The sequence below is a fragment of the Macrobrachium nipponense genome, chromosome 10, assembly GCF_015104395.2.
Source record: "Macrobrachium nipponense isolate FS-2020 chromosome 10, ASM1510439v2, whole genome shotgun sequence".
Lineage (NCBI taxonomy): Eukaryota > Metazoa > Arthropoda > Malacostraca > Decapoda > Palaemonidae > Macrobrachium > Macrobrachium nipponense.
This window is the reverse complement of record NC_087204.1, coordinates 46,393,292-46,410,569: the sequence shown is the minus strand read 5'-3', so window position 1 is coordinate 46,410,569 and position 17,278 is coordinate 46,393,292. Positions and strand designations below refer to the sequence as shown.

General features: G+C 35.8%; 1 protein-coding gene across 5 annotated transcripts in view; it reads right to left on the bottom strand.

Moving 5' to 3' along the window:
* LOC135223605 (uncharacterized) overlaps positions 1-17,278 on the bottom strand; it is a 910,537-nt gene that overhangs the window by 717,202 nt on the left and 176,057 nt on the right. For 4 of the 5 annotated variants that reach the window (XR_010316536.1, XM_064262184.1, XM_064262180.1 and 1 more), the window contains exon 1: positions 5,516-5,689. The exons of the other annotated variant lie outside the window; for it this stretch is intronic. Coding sequence is in view for 3 of the 4 variants with exons in the window: in XM_064262184.1 (XP_064118254.1) it covers positions 5,516-5,644 (129 nt within the window). In the remaining variant the exon portion in view is untranslated. Of the gene's footprint in view, positions 1-5,515; positions 5,690-17,278 lie in introns of those variants that run through there. 5 annotated transcript variants of the gene reach the window in all.

Genomic DNA, 17,278 nt, shown 5'->3' with positions numbered 1-17,278 from the left:
TCTCTCTCTCTCTCTCTCCTCTCTCTCTCTCTCTCTCTCTCTCTCTCTCTCTCTCTCTCTACGTAAAGTTAGGAAGTACTGTATAAAAATTCATTCAATTTTTTTTTCAAGAGACTGGTAAATTCCGATTCGGAATCGTCAATTCCAGGCCACATAGCCCTAATAACAATTTTGCCATATTTAATTCCAGCCATTTAAAAGAATTCCTTTGTAAATAGAGCCTACACAGTGCTCATTTGCCATTTTCTTCTGCTAGGTTCAATCATACGTCCATGAAGCTCATTGAATCTTAAGAATAGAACTTTAGATTCTTTAACAGAGTCAGATATTCCTCAACGATCCTGCATTATTCCTGAGAACGTTTTTATTGAAGAATATAGTAGCGTAAAAACGGCTGAAAACATGCACCCCCTAATTCCCTTACCTTAGGAAAATTTACCCAGCCAGCGTCCAAGTGTTCAACTGCCCCACCGCCGCCTTGAGCAAGGCTGACTCAGATGTAAACAAAGGCAAAGTAAATAGAGAATATTCCTGCCAGGTCATCACGTTCAATGACACTGGCACACAAATTTCTCTCAAAAAGGGAAAAGACAAAGTTCTCTATGGAGCTAGAACTGATCAACGTAACCACATTATGAATAAGAGTATCAATCATGTTAAGATGATACTTCCCACAGTGCAACTGAGGATCACAAGATTATAGATCCAAAATCTGCACACTTGCTTTAGCAAGTTACATTCCTGGTAGTTCAGACATCTTCCTGGGAAGCAATCTCCGCTCCCCCTCTATGGTAAGAGAATCAAAGAGGTCCAAACCCCTCCAATCATTCATTAGGCAAGACTAAGCCTCACAAACCTGTTATTAACCCACTGCCCAGGACACCTCCACGCCCTGAGCAGTGCCAGGCTTTACCCAGCTCAGCAGTTGAGCCAATTCCAAAACTGATTCCTGTGTCTGACACTACATTAGCGCTAGTGCCAGAACATGCGTCAAATGTCCTTCCCGGAGATCTCAGTCCATGTCGCCTGTCCCGTCCCAGTTTGGCTATGCTACCAGTGCTGGTGAGAGAGGACAACCCATTTCCATTAAGAACTCCCCTGGATTCCCATGACAACAATGGAAGCTCACCCAAAGGCACAGCCTCAACCTGTGTCTGGGCTGGTCATCGTAACTTGTGAGCTTCTCATGTCAAAGTCAAACTCTTCCTCTTCTTCCCACTCCACAGCAGCCACGTCCGTGAGTCAGGATTCTGCCACACTTCAACTGGCCGATGAACTTGAGCTCTGAGGACTGGTGCTAGATCTTGTAAGGAATGCCTCTGTTCCAGTTGTCGCAGCCGGAGCAGCTAGCACTCCCCTAACATCCTCGAACTTAGTTCCACCAAGTCAAAATCTGAAGTCGACACAGCAACCTCTGAGAAATACATGGAATAGACGTCAATGGCATACAAGCTCCAAGTAAGCCTAAGTAAGCCTTTTGCTCATGGCACAGTGCCTCACATTCATCTGGAGAACTTCCTTCTTATCCTTTTTTAATTCATTCTTCTTATACTGTTTTCCTTTATCTCAAATTTATCTGTTCTCCTTAATTTTACACCTTACTAAGGTACTATCCCTCCAGGCCGAGCTCTGCTTATGCAGTGCCAATTGTCGGTATTTGGCCTGATTAGTCATAGCTCTATCTTGCGATCATCGGAAATGGTAAATTTAAAACTATATGCCTCCAAGCCATAAGGCTCTTATCAAAACAGTGCCACCTTTGGCACAGTGCCATATTTCTAAGTATTGACAGATGTATCTGTAAGAGGGGTAGCACCCTTTGACGGACTTTTAATATGCCCAAGGCGTTATGACATGTACTCTTGTGCTCTTTGGGGCTAAAGAACTAATATAGCCAGCACAGAAGCTAATGACTACAATCCCTGGCATACTGAGTGTAAATTTCCCTGTATTATTATTACTTACACTCTTGCATCTGTCATTTGTTTTCATTTTGTTCTTATGTTTTTCATGTAATTTCATAATTACGAGTCCCTGACTCCATCATCTTTACTTTACGAGCCCTTGGCTCCTCATGATATAAGCCTACGTATAATTAACTAGTGTACTGAAGCTAATGCCATTAGGCCACCGAGCTGTCGCTCACAAATATCACAGAACTACCTACCAAAGTCCACGAATATTTCCGTAGTACTGCCTCCTCAAGGTAATTAACCGCATGACTTTGTGACTAAAAGTCTTCTACTAATAAGTGCATGGAGTATTTTAAGTATAACTATATAAACCTCTTTATATTGGGCTAAGTTTATTATCAATTAAGCAAAAATCTTCCTTTATGTTATATTCTTTACATGCTTCTTAATATCAAGCTAGAACCTATGGTACCAAAAGGGAAGTGAGAGAGAAAATAAAGAAACGGCCTTAAATGAGTTTGATTCCTGGTAACCATTCTCACCCGGTCTTAGGCGTGAATGCTAACTTGGTTGGGGAGGTGCTAAGGATACATCATTTTCCCAAGTAAATTCTCCAGCCCACAGTAATCTTAATGTCAAGAAACTTAAATATTCTCATCGTTTTAATTAAAACTACGGGTATCATTTGCCCCTTTCATCTTCTTTCTCTCTGCCTTCCTGGGTAATCCTTAATCTTTCTCTCTATTCAACGTGGCTGCCGAAAAATTCCTTTTCCAGGTGTTAATCTTCACCGGAGCGGACAACCAGAAAAAGGAGATCTGGGAAGAGAAAGTGCCGGGCCTACCAAGGAATATCATGATTTTTCCCAGGTGACCTGTCAACTCCAACGCCATGTATGCCCAGATTCATCCCTCCCACCCCGGAGATTATTTAAGGGCTACTGACTGGAGTCTCTCTCTCTCTCTCAGAACTCTGCAGGACCTACCAGAATCCACCTTGCCTTGTCCATTATATTTCCACCCATGTGCTCACCTTCGGGCCAGTCCTGGTTTTCTAAGTGGCATTCCCCTTCCTTTTCCTCCCTCCATTGCCGGCGCCCTGTCGAAAAACACACCGTCAGCACTGACAAAGGAAAAGTAGCTGGAATAAGGTTTCTTTTAGGCGGTCACGAATATATTATTTTCTGCTTGAAATTTCTTAATTTCCATTGTGTGAAGACTCACTGTGATTTTGTAGTGAATTATCATCAAGCGTTAAAGTAATTGTGCATTTCACTGTTGTAGAATCGAGTGGCCGTGGCATCTTCCATGCACTTGCTCAGTTCCCTTTTGTTTATGTTAGGGTTTCTTGCAAGCAACAATCTTGCATACCATTGCAGATCGGCTGTGGCTGTGGAACCAACTATTCAGCTCTATCACATGTGCAGTGGCCTTATTCCACCCCTATTCAACCCCACTTTGACATACAATATTCATTCTGAAAATTATTCAGTCCTTTAGCAGGACTCTCTTATCCCCGTCCCAGTAATTCCATCGCCTTCTAATCTGTTTGTTTTACGTAAACAAAATTCAGTAAACCCCTTTACCTCATTTGAAGAAGGCCCTAAGCCATTACTCTTCCCTTGATTGATTCGCTATGGATCTGCTTACTCAATCTTACATCACAGATCTCCCAGGAATTTAAGGTAGCTTATTAGTGACTATAATGAACTCTCTGTGAACATCCGTTGCACCCAGAATTCCCGTAAGTGTCTAGAGCTATTTCATAGCAATAGTAACACTCCCGATGCCCTTGAAGTCAAAGTTCAGCCCCGATAGGAATAGGGGAAGAGAAGGGGTGAAATATAAAATATAAAAAATGATGGGCAATGTAACTGAAGCAACTATCTTAACAGGAAAAGTGAGAGAGAGTGAGAGGGAGAGGAAGTGAGAGAGTAGAGGGGGTTTTTATTGTAGGAGATGTAGAGAGAGAGAGAGATAGAGAGGAGGAGAGATTGAGAGAGAGAGAAGAGGAGACGAGAGAGAGAGAGAGAAGAAGAGAGAAGAGGAAGAGCTTTGGTCATTCAGTTTTCCACGGCAGCGCCGGGTCAGCTAGTGTGTGTGTTTGTGTGTGTGTGTGTAATATATATATATATATATATATATATATATATATATATATATATATATATACATATATATATATATGTGTGTGTGTGTGTATATATATATGTATATATATTATATATATATATTATATATATAATAATTATATATATATATATAATTATATGTACATATAATATATATTATTATATATATTAATATATATTATAATATATAATATAATATATATATAATAAAATTATATATATTATATATTATATATATCTATATATAATTATATACATATTAAACAGTACATTTCTCCTCCTGGGCATTGCGAACCTTACTGTGAACCAACGCAACTCACGCTAGTCTACCGCAGGTAGGTTCAAGTTACTGGACATGAATCTTTGTAAATACGTCAGCCTACCTGCACCCACCCTCCTCCAGAGCCCATAAGGCGTCAGATTTCATTTGTCATCGTGTCCTACCTTTTACTAGTGGTCACACATCCACGTGCTACCCAGACTCAATATCGCTGAACATTTTCGACTCAGACCAGCATTGTAGAAAAAGTTTTGCTGCTGGTATTTATTAGTCTCGCATCCTAAGCTGTTCAACTTAACTGATCTGAAACCTTGCTATCCAGAGGGCATGTGACCACTTAGTTTATTTATATTCGTGTTAAAAATTGGCGCAATTAACGGCGCTCCAGAATTAACATTATATCTATGATATATATGTATATATATTATATATATATATATATATATATTATACATATATATATATAAATATATATATATTATACATATATATAATATATGAATATATATATATATATTATATATATATATATATATATATATATATATATATATACATATATTATATATATATATATATATATATATATATATATAATATATATATATATATATACATATATCTAATCGTAGCCTTTCGTTGCTTTTTTGCCGACATGAAATTCAAAAATTTTACGTGAACTTTCAAATTAATCTTTTTTTAAACACTGGAACTAAAAATACAGAAAACCTTGTAGCCTTAATAAACACCAAAACAATGCTTTAAAAGTAATATTATATACATACATATATATATATATATATATATATATATATATATATATATATATATATATATATATATATATATATATATACACACACACACACACACACACATATATATATAATATATATATATAATAAATAGCAATACTTTTGAATCACAAGAAAAAACAACAATCAACGCTCAGAAAGTGTGTAATCTCTCTTGTATGGATCATACAAAGCAAGAATTCGAAACTTTTTCAAATAAATTAATCAGAAGATCTGAATGAATTATTTGCGTCATAAAATATTATACACTCAAAAGAAATTGCCACCTGAAATCCAAACATAACAGGGCCAGATTTAAATAAAAAGAAGCGACAAAAGTAAGTAATGAGGTAATGCAATCTTTGGTCGTAACAGTAATGAAGACTGTTCACATTACCTGTACATAACAAGATAAGGAACACTCAGATCTCGCCGGTTTCCCCAAGGCTCCACAAAGTGAAAGGACACATATAAAAATGGATATACCACAATCAGAAATATGCCACTTTTTAACAGGTGGCTTCATTGTACTAGCACAAGGGAATTCCTTCTGGGCTCACTAGACCAAGACTCGCACACCACTGGCATCAGGTGAAGATGCTAGTAACGTTACTGAGAGGTTGCGAATAAGCCACGCCTACCTCAACCGAGCCCCTCCCCGTCTTTATACTGCTATGTCAAGCCCGATGTAATCTCAAATGTCACTCCTTTTTTTCTGAACAAGAAAATAAGATGCCAACACAGTTTATCCATGAGTATGTCGAGTTGAAATCTCCGAAAACAGAAGTTGAAGCAGACAGATTGTATTTCTTATATGGCAAAGGTTCGTACATCATAATCAGTAGTATTATTCAGCTCATGAATGGTAAATTTTGAGAGGGTATGAAATGAAGAGTATTCGGGAAAAAATTTCTGAAGTTAGCGATTCAAGGCATAATGTTCTAAATATTTTCATTCTTTTTAGACAAATACAAACAAAACGTAATTAGACTGCAGGGTTTACGGACATAAAATAAGTACATATTTTCATAATTGAATTGTTAAAAATTCAGATGTGAAATAAAATATTAGTCATTTAATTTTCGCATCATCTAACCTTCAGTTTGAAGACTATTTGCGTAGCCGTAAACAATGCTCTATCATCTATATAAAAAAAAAATATTTACATGGAGCAGCTTATCTAAGTGACAGGGAGAAGGTTAATAAGAACCCGCAAAAGAAAAGAAGTCTAATATGATAATACAAAAATATTTAAATGAATGAAAATCCTTAATCAGCAAGACAGGATATCGGCACTGATATAAAATCATGAGTACGAAATTCACCTGAAAGCGACGTTCACATTTTAGCAATAATTTTATCACTTCTTTTAAATTGCAGAAAAATGCACGAAATGAGTTCAAGTGAATGTGACTCAATGTCATAAACCTTACAATTAAACAAAAGATAAAAAAATCCTTTAAAATACATTAATAAAAACGATGGGCAAGAAAGGGAAAATTACAAAATGGCCTCATATTGCGTAAACCTCGGACCAACCGAGTAATAAATGCCTACCTTCACCCTAAAAAAAGAAATTAAAACATAACAACACAAAGAAAAAGATAAAGACCATTACATAAATCCCTTTATAACATAATACTCATTTAGATGAATCGTCATTCTTACTTTCAAGCTATATGTATATTAATATATGTTTTATATATATATATATAAAATTATATAATATATATTATACATATGTATATAATACATATGTCTTTCAATTACAGAAATTTAATTACACTGTCCATTCATGCATATAAATCTAAAGGAAGCAGGGCCTTGTTTGCGTGTGGTTACACGGGGTGAAACGTAAGAAAAGTAAAAAGATCACAAGCTTGTCTGTGAGCGCGACTGAGTAAGGCGTACATAAGAAGAAAAAGTATTGGAAGTGGTTTTGACCACAGCAATCATAGCCCGACTGCATTTATCTTGGAGCTCTGCCAGCATCAACGCAAACTTGCTTGCATACTAATTTCGGATATACCAAAGACAGTCATGGCGTTACGTTAATGCTGCCTTCGGAATTTTTTCTTTAACGCTATCTATAAACCATTCATATTTCACTTTTCATTTATAGATTTGTCTTTCGCGCGCCCTTTTACGTTTAAAATGCTTACTATCAATAAAAGTAAAAACGACTTCATACAATATTGTTGACTACCATTCCTATTCACGTGAAGAAAAAACTCTTAAACACCGTCGACTATCAAACAAACTGAAGACAATCGAAATAATACAGATAACCGAAGCAAATTTTATAAAACGTTTCTATGGACTCAACAAACTTTAATTATTTGTCTGGCTGAAACAAACTGTTCGCTTAAGGTAACTGCAAACATTGCAGCAAGCACTGAGGGTCAAAGATGTCAACGTTGAACTTCCAAGCACAAATGACTTCGAAAAACAACAGCCACAGCAATGGTAACTTGCAGCTCTCATAACACAAATATATATATATATATATATATATATATATATATATATATATCTATATATATAATATAAATATATATATAGAGAGAGAGAGAGAGAGAGAGAGAGAGAGAGAGAGAGAGAGAGAGAGAGAGAGAGAGAGAGCGTTAAAAACTCTCGTCAGAGGCTCAGTTGAGTGGCCAAGAAACCACTATTCTGGCTCAGAGGCTTCAGTCTTCATTTGAGGGTCAACAAGTGTACCTAGAGTACTTTGTTTCTTTCAAGATTGTTACACCTTTTAATTTTTATTTCCTTTGCGTCAGTGGACACAATAGTCTTCATTCGGCTATTAAAACACGCACTAGCGCCATCTATCATTGACGTCAAGCCAGGATTCTGTAAAAAAATAAAAAAGCAAATACCATGACTTGCGTTCATCTTATGCGTAAGAATTAACATCTCACTAACATACAAGGTTACATGCGAAAGACCAGTTCCTTACCCTACGCAAAGTCGACTTTTGTTTAAACTATACATTTTTATATAGATTTTTGAGAGCTTACATTTTTATGTAGATTATCGTAAAAGTTTTTATCCCTCGTGCAGTGAAATTTACTGATGACAGTTTTACAACCTAAAAGAATGTAAAGTTCCTTTTAAAATCCATATGTTTAGTAGCAATACCATAGGTTAACCTTGCAAATCTCTAAAGAAGGAAGGCTGTAGAATGTCAAGTTTTCAGACATCTCGAAAAGCACTCTCATGACATGTAGAAATTTAGCGCGCGCGCGCGCACACACACACACACACACATATATATATATAGATGTGCCACTCATTTGTTTACTTCCAATTTCAATGAACTACTTAAATCCGGTTTTTTTTTTTACTGCCTCTAGGGTACGTGTGCTTGCGTGTGCGTATAACCCACGAATCATGAGTTGACACACATCGCAAAAATAATTTTTTTATTTCTGTTTTAATGCGTCCTTGCTGTGGGATGACAATTATAAACGCTTGAGCAAATGTACGAGGACAAAGTTCATAGCACTGGTTAACGGATGTTTATTCTAATCGCTACTCATACACTATTGTTATTGTAACATACAACATATGTAGATATATACATACCATTTCATTATACGGGGAACACTATATAAACCAAAGAGTACGTCTTCATAAAAAAAAAATAAAAAAAAAAAAAAAAATCAAACCGTCAAAATAAATCGAACTTTTTTGACAACAAATCATATAACAGAACGTCCACTGGTTCCCTGAATAGCCATCGTTCAACTGAAAATCAATTCGCACTATAATTATAAATCACATAAACAGCCAGAAGTTAAAGAAAAGACTTGCAGTGAAATATCATGAAGTCTTAGGCCGCCCGCACACGGGACACTTTTATTGAAAAGTGGTTACCGGACTATCGGCCAACCACTAAAAAATATATTGAACTCATGTGATTAAACGGAAGGCTGCAGACGAGCCATAAGCAGTCGACGCGACTAAAAGAGCCGCTAGGAAGTGGCTACTGGGTCTATTTTCTTGGCCTCACCAGTCGCTCACTACTAGTCGCCGAGGATAAAAAACGCTATTTCATATCAGAGCACGCACACGAACGATTTTGTGGTCAAACCACTCCTGGGTTTTTAAACTCCGATTTGGGTTTTTTGTCTCTCGTCTGGGTTTCTGGGTTTTTTTATTCGGATTTTTTTTTCTTTTGTAAAATTACACTGAAGTAAGATATTTTTTTAAAATATACATTTAAGATCCGCAAGTACATAACATCAGTAAAGATGTTGCAGAGACAAATCTTGATGATTTGTACTTAGGTGGCAGAGCAATGGCTTTATTAAGAAAAGAGCCACTTGGTGTTCAAGTAGAGAAATCTTTCAAAAAAGCTTGTCTAAATTTTCTTGTTGAATTATCAGAACAAATTAAGCAAACATCCCCCCTTCATGAAGATGGTGTTATTGCTAATTTAAGCATCTTGGATCCAGCTTTGGCTCTTGATACTGTAAAGTCACCAACATCTCTTGTCAAATTAGCGATTAGTTTTTCATCAATTATCCCTGAAAAAGAATCGAATGACTTAGACGACGAATGGAGATCATTCCGAAATTCAAAAGATATAACTCAAATTTATAATTCAATTCCAGAATTCTGGTACAAATTAAGAAACATAAGAGATGGCTTTGATATTCCAAATTTGAAAAGCTTTCCTGCTGTATGACAAATTTAACAATACTACCACATTCTTCTGCCTCAGTAGAACGAGTTTTCTCTCAAGTTAATTTAGTCAAATAAAAAAATACAAACACTTTCAAGTCCTATTCAGGATGAGACAAGCTGCTTGCTAAACAGGCAATAACCAGAGTTGGTCTAAGTAGTGATACTTGGGAATCTACATCAGAACTCGCAAAGATGTAATGGATGGCGTTTGCCATAAAAGGTATCAAAAACGTCGGAAAGATCAGCAAGATTCAAATAAAGTGACCCTAAAAGAAGTTTTTGAATTTGAGGGTGATCCGGATCTAGAAACACAAAGGTAAGCCTTTTCCATCCATCACCTTAGTTACTGGAAGCCTAAGGTTCTGATTATTTATATCCAAGGTATGTCTAATGTAACTATTTAGCACTACTACCAAATGTGTGTATGTATGTATGTGTGTATATATATATATATATATATATATATTATATATATATATATATATATATATATATTATATATATATATTATATAGACATCAGAGGGTTACCGAAACTCAGTAGATCAGTTAAGGAGTTTATTATGATCTACTGAGTTTCGGTAACCCTCTGATGTCTACATGTTCGCACCTTTTGATATATATATATATATATATATATATATATATATATATATATATATATATATATATGTATATGTACTGTACATATGGCGCTGGGTTTATGTGCATAGGAATCTGAGTTTTTTTCCATCTGAATCGGGGGTTTTCTGAAAAGTACGATTGGCAGCCTCGAGATACTTTGGGCTGCAGTAGAGGACTGACCGGCAGAGGGGACATACCAATAGTGTCACAATGACATGCAGATAGATAATTGCCAGTGAATCTTTGATCACGGAGGTGCAGAAAAGACCAGCTTTCTAGATTCTACGGTAAAGGTATATAGTTAGAAGCATATAAAGGATGACTTATGGACCAAATATAATACTATTTCATACATTATACATCCATCACAAAAAAACTAATATACCGTCTACATACTATACTCTTCCCCTTCTCCTCCAAAGCAATTATTAATACCTTTGTGTTAAAGAATATATAATATTAAAGTAAGGTACTAAAGTAAGGCATAACATCTTCGTATTACAATATATATATATATATATATATGTATGATTACCAATATATATATATATATATATATATAATATATATATATATATATATATATATTATATATATATTATATATATATATATATATATATATATATATAGATATATATATATATAAAGAATAATAGGTACACACACATACACATTGTGGGGAAGTTGAACTATTGTTAAAATTTGTTCATTGGTAGCGTTAGGTAGCGCTGGTTTTCACTTCTCAGGAACCTTCGCGCTTGCACTCGCTTATAGTACTTACATGTTAGCTATCATCAACAATGTCTATTTCAATTGCAGGTGATAAATAAACTTTGCTCTCCCTAAATACATTTATTATTTTCTCATATGTTTATAAAGTTCCGCCTTATTACTTTGGGTAATTTAACCGAGCCTATTTCTTCCACCTTATTATTTTGGGTAATTGAACCGAGTCTATCGTCAAAGGGCACTTAAGACTTATGTATTTCCGGTTATTGAAACGAGTCTATGCTAACACTTGTAACTTTTATAAGTCGACACTTGGACTTATCTTCGTTTTTAAAGTCACTGGGCACTCGTGAAGAAATTTACAAGTCCACAAATCACTATGGAGGCCGGCAGTCAAACCGTCACACTCTCAAGACTTCTAGAATGTCGTATCTTCTGCTGTTGTTTCTTCGTACGATCAGTATATATGGCCACTTGATAAGGGGCCTGTTTACAATATAAGTCTCTCACTTTTCGTGTAAAAGAGTTCACTTTTCCATTTTGATTGACGCTCTGCTTTTCAATGCGCTTCGTTCAACAGCTGTTATGATCACTCCTAACATCTTTTAAGAGGTCACCGTGTGAGGTCGAGAATTCCATTAGCCGTATACTGAACACTACATCTATTAACCTCTGCACTTTGCTCTGGGTTCAATACGCTATGCACAATACGGTAATTGATCTCACATGTTGTTGACTTTGCTAACGCCTCTCGTGTCTTTCGATCAATATAACTTATTCTTCTGTATGTCCTTGTTCGTATATTAAGACATTTAATCTATTCGATTATCGATCGCTTCTGTATAGTCTCGGCCAACTACCCTAGGTGACTCCTGACAGCTCCTAGATAAGCTAAGGCGAAATATCATATCTACGAGGACTCCCAACACATGGTTATATGAAGATTGTACAATATTGTAAATGACAATCACAATATAACTCTAAACGTTAGATTGAACACAAACACAAACGAATCCTTAAACAAGTTGAGTCACGTATGTAAATATGCCAGTAAAAGCAAGAAAAAAATTGCTTTCCTGGTTTACATAAGGTTTACTTAGTCCTCTGACCTATACTATTTAGTTGGATATCGTTTTACTATTTGTGGTAATGGAAATACGATTTATTATATTCTTCATTTCTTCTAGCGACGACAAAAGTCACGTTTCCTTGGGAATGCTGCGAAGTAGGATGTGGACATGATGGATGACTTCTAATTCTTGTACTTCTTGAGATGTCCTGAATAGCCTTGTGTAATTTTATGTGTTAACAAGTGTGTTATGTTAACACTCCTTTGGAAAACATTTAAGGCGTTTATCAATAATCTTTCTATAACAATTCTGTATATTCGTGGTCCAATACTAAGGTAATACTGGCAACTCATCTAAAGAAACGGTAAGAGATTAGTACTTGGTTAATCACTCTATATTTACTGTAGCATTAGCTAGTGGGTTCTTATTAACTAAATACTCAAACGAACACGTTTGTTAGTTACCTCCCCAAGTTTGGGTTATTGCCAATCACTGATCACTCAAACAAACTTGATATTTATCCTAACCCCTTCCTGTACTCCTTCATTTAGAGATTTTCCTTAAGTCACATTAGTAATGCTTGGTTAGAAGATTAATTTCGAACCGGTAAACTTTCTGAAATAATTATATCGCTTTTACTTAAATTCCCTCATCCCTAAATCTAATCGAAGTAAGATTGCAACAATACAGAAGTTATTCCTAAATCAACCGATGAAGGTAATCTTCGCAATAAAAAAATCAATTATAGGAAATAATAGGATGATTAATGGTTTTTTTTTTTCTTATCAAAATTACTGAAATGTGACTTTCCTGTTTCTTAGGTTATATATGGTTCCTTCTTGTGAAAATTCTTCTTCTGACTCTTCAGCCATTTCTGGTTCATCGACTTCCTTAGTTCCCTTGACTTTGTCTTTATTTATCCAAAATCCCTCTTCTCTTAATGATGCAGCGTATGTGGAAGGTATTTAGTTATTTATTTTCTTCACTTTCACCTTGGTTCCTTGTATGTCTATGACTTTGTATGGTCCTGTGAATTTAGTAACTAACTTATAATTAATACCACCTCTTACTTCCTTCTTGATGTAGACTTCATCTCCTATCTTGTAATCTGCTGGTTTTAATCCTTCTTGATGTTTGTCTATCATGATCTGGGCTTCTTCTAGGTTCTTGTGTAATTGTTTATGAATCACTTTGAAATTTCCAATTCTTATCTTCATTATATCATCAGAGTAATTAGGCTGTATTGGCTGATTTAGCCATTCATACGGTAGTTTTGGTTCATATCCCATCAAAGCTTTTATGGGTGTAGCTTGCGTACTGGAATGATTCCTAGCATTTAATGACAACTGTACTAGAAGTAAGTTGATATCCCATTCAGGTTCTTGCCCAATGGTATGCCTTAATGCATCCAGAACTTTCCTGTTATTCCTTTCTACTAGATCAGTGGTTCCCAAACTGAGGGAAATTTGAAGCTACCAGGGGGGAAATAATTACACTACCTACGAACTAAAAAAAAATCAGATGGATTTTCTCATTCTGAGAGAGAGAGAGAGAGAGAGAGAGAGAGAGAGAGAGAGAGAGAGAGAGAGAGAGAGAGAGAGAGAGAGAGAGAGAGAGAGAGAGAGAGAGAGAGTTGTTACTAACCGCTCTCTATCCACTTTACTCTGTAACTATATTTATCAGTATATTTGTACATTTGAAAAATAAATTACTAAATAGTCGCAGTGTGTTTTAACTACTGTTTCCCTCATACACATGAAGGGGGAAATCTGGATGGTTGAACTGGGTGCAGGGGGAAATGACAGAAAAAAGTTTGGGAACCACTGTGTAACTAGACCATTACTAGCTGGGCGAGGGTTGTATAGTTACCTTCTCTACCTTTAAAGAATTACAGAATTCTTGTACCTACCGAATTGTTAAATTTTGTACCATTGTCGGAGATGATAAACTGTGGAGCAGAGTATCTACAAAAGATATTGTTAAAAAGGGCTACCGCACATGCCTTGGCTCCTTTGCCAGTTATTGATATTACCTCTTTATATCTAGTAAGTGCATCTATACATACTAGTATATTCTTATTTTCTTTACTTGTATGTAAGTTAGTGCTACGGTCTATTGCTACTCTTTCAAATGAAGTTTGTGTGATTGGATACTTCCCTATAGGTAATGCCTTATCGGTTCTTCCCAATGTACCTATTACAAGTACAGCAACCTTTTGCATAATTACTAACATCCCTGTAAATACCTTTCCCATGGAAGGATCCTCTTACTGATCTAACTGTTTCGTCTCTTCCTGGGTGTGGTCTCATGTCATCATCATGCATTAGTTCAATAACCTTACTTCTTAGACTCTTAGGTACTATTCTTTTATGAGTTACACCTTGAAATGTCTTAAAAGAATCAAATTCTTCACATATCCAGATCAGTATATTGTATAATGTTTATTGCTACAGTAGCGAAATACTTTATGAAATTTCTGTAAAATCCTGCTAAACCTAGGAATGATTTCACATCCTTCTCACAATTAGGTGTGGGATACACTTTGATTGCTTTAATCTTCAAGTCAATTACCTCAACACACTTTTTAGTTAATGTGTGTCCCAGGTCGTCTATTTTCCTTTTAAGGAAGTTACACTTTTTAAACTTTAGTTTGAGGTTTGCCTTCCTTAGTCTCCTTACGACTTTTCTTACTAGTTTGATATGTTCTTCAATTGTATCTGTTGCTATTACCAAATCGTCAAAGCAATGCACGTCCTTGCCTAATAAGTCAGTATAATCTAAGGAAAATTTCCTGGTTGGATTTTAAGTATCACTGATCTGTTGAGCATTCGTGTTACACACTTGGTGTTCTTCTACTTTATCCTTTCTTAGGATCCCTTTCAGTGAGGACTTTTCCTGAGTTCTCTTTTTCGTAATCATTTTATATAATGGTATTTTATATCTCGTGTTCTCTAGCCACTTCAATTGTAATTCCTTGCTTAACCATAGTTGGATAACCAATTAGTAGGTGTGCAAATGCAAAGTATATTCCCTTTCCTAAGTGATACGCTTCCTAACTTGAATGGTGAATCAAACTGTCCTATTAATTCGATTCTGTTTCCTTGAACATCTGTGATTTCACAGTCTACTTCTGGGTTCAAATTTAAATGAGAGAAGTATGCTCGATATACCTTTTCTGTGTCAAAAAATAAGGCAATAGTCTTTTCTAAACCAAAATGGGTAGGGAATACTGGTCTATAGCTATATGCACCTCTTGCTCTTGGTTTGGTTTAGAGTGGGCCCTCTCGTCCCTTGTTTCACTATATAGGAATGTCCATGGTTCCAGCTGTGTAAAAATTTACTGTTTAATCATCTGATAATTCATGTTCTGACTGGTGTACCAGATTTGCAGTTTGGTCATTGCTCTGAATCCTATTATAGTTTTAATTTTTATTCTTCCTAATCTATGGAGACTGACTTCTATTTCTACCTCTTCCATGTGACTGTGATCTATGCCTAGATCTATTCTTACAACCTCTTGCGCTATGTCCAGTTCTCTTATGATAAGGACAATAAGCTTCTCCACTGAATTCACTTAAGTAACGCCCTTTCATTTGGCAGTGCTAACATGTAATTATTGAAGATCTTCCTTGAGATGTGTTCCTTGGGTTCCTATTCTGATTTCTAACTAGTGTCCTAAATCTTTTATTCTGGAAAGTTTGATAACTATTTTCCTCTTTCTTGTCCTACAGTAACTAGCGGTCTATATAGATCATTCCCTTGGGATTTCTACCAAAAATCTTCCTCATTTAAGCTTCAATTTCAATGACATTGTCTTCTAAGCCCCAAGTATGATTCATCTTTTCAAGAGCTTTTGAGGGTAGTCTTCCCATCATCACAGCTATCTTAAACATATTTTGACAAAAACATTTCAATTGACATAAGCTTTTGTCCCGCTTTATCCGTAGTCCATGGTGTGTCTGCAACTATATGACCCCATTCCTTGAAATGACTAAATAACTTTTACTTTTAAGTAAGTGTTCCACTGACAACCTTGAGTCTTAATTTAGCAACAAAGTAAAAAATCATTCGTTTCCACACCAAGATTTGACCCTAGGTTAGGAACAGTTTCTGTTTGACATCACATCATCCATGCTGTCATTAAGAATAGTAATTTACTACCATCCTTAAATATATATGTTACATCTGAATTCAGATACAGTTTACTTGAACTAAGACAGACCTAGTCTCTCATTAATAATGATTAGATTAAAGTAATTTCATTATAATTTGTTAATAGTTGTGTCCTACCTTTTGATCTTGTTTTAGTTTAAGTTTATTAATAAGCTAGTATAGTTTCTCGTATATTTAAGCTCTTTCTTAGTTTAATGAACTTTGTAAGGGTGTCATATGACTTTGCAGTTTTGCTTTGTATTTCTTATGCGTTTTGTTTACCACCTTCTCCCCTGGTTTTAGTGAACTACTGAAGCGCCTTATTAATGATCGTAGTTTTTCTCTCCTATGAGCTGTGTTGACTCGAGTGGAAGGCTTGATCGTAAGGTTGGTGATACGTGACAGAGTGAGTTCGAGTTCCTCCTCACAGCCTGACGCTTTGGCCCTGAATCTATGGTCACTTCTACAGTTTTTTTGTAAGGAGATTTGGATCACGGCTTCTTTAATCCTTCGATGCCCTGTGTGTGGTTGCTAGTTTTTGTCACCTGCGGCATTCGCCAGCCACGCCCCTTCTCTCGTTTGTCTGCACGCCCCTTCCCTCGTTTGTCGGCACGCCCCTTCCCTCGTTTGTCGGGAGGATTCCGAACGAGTTGGCCCGTACTTACATAGAATATGCTGGAATTAAACGTAACCTGTATATTGTAGGTTTTAAATTTTGCGTAGGTATAACTCAAGCAATCATGCTTTATATAAAATAAATGGTGAAAAAAATTGGAAAAAATAGATTTAAATATCAGAAACTATAGTATCCCAATTGGTTAAACAGCAAAATTTTAGGATTGGTATTTAATACTCACTCGAACTGGAAAGCACACACAGCATACATGAAATC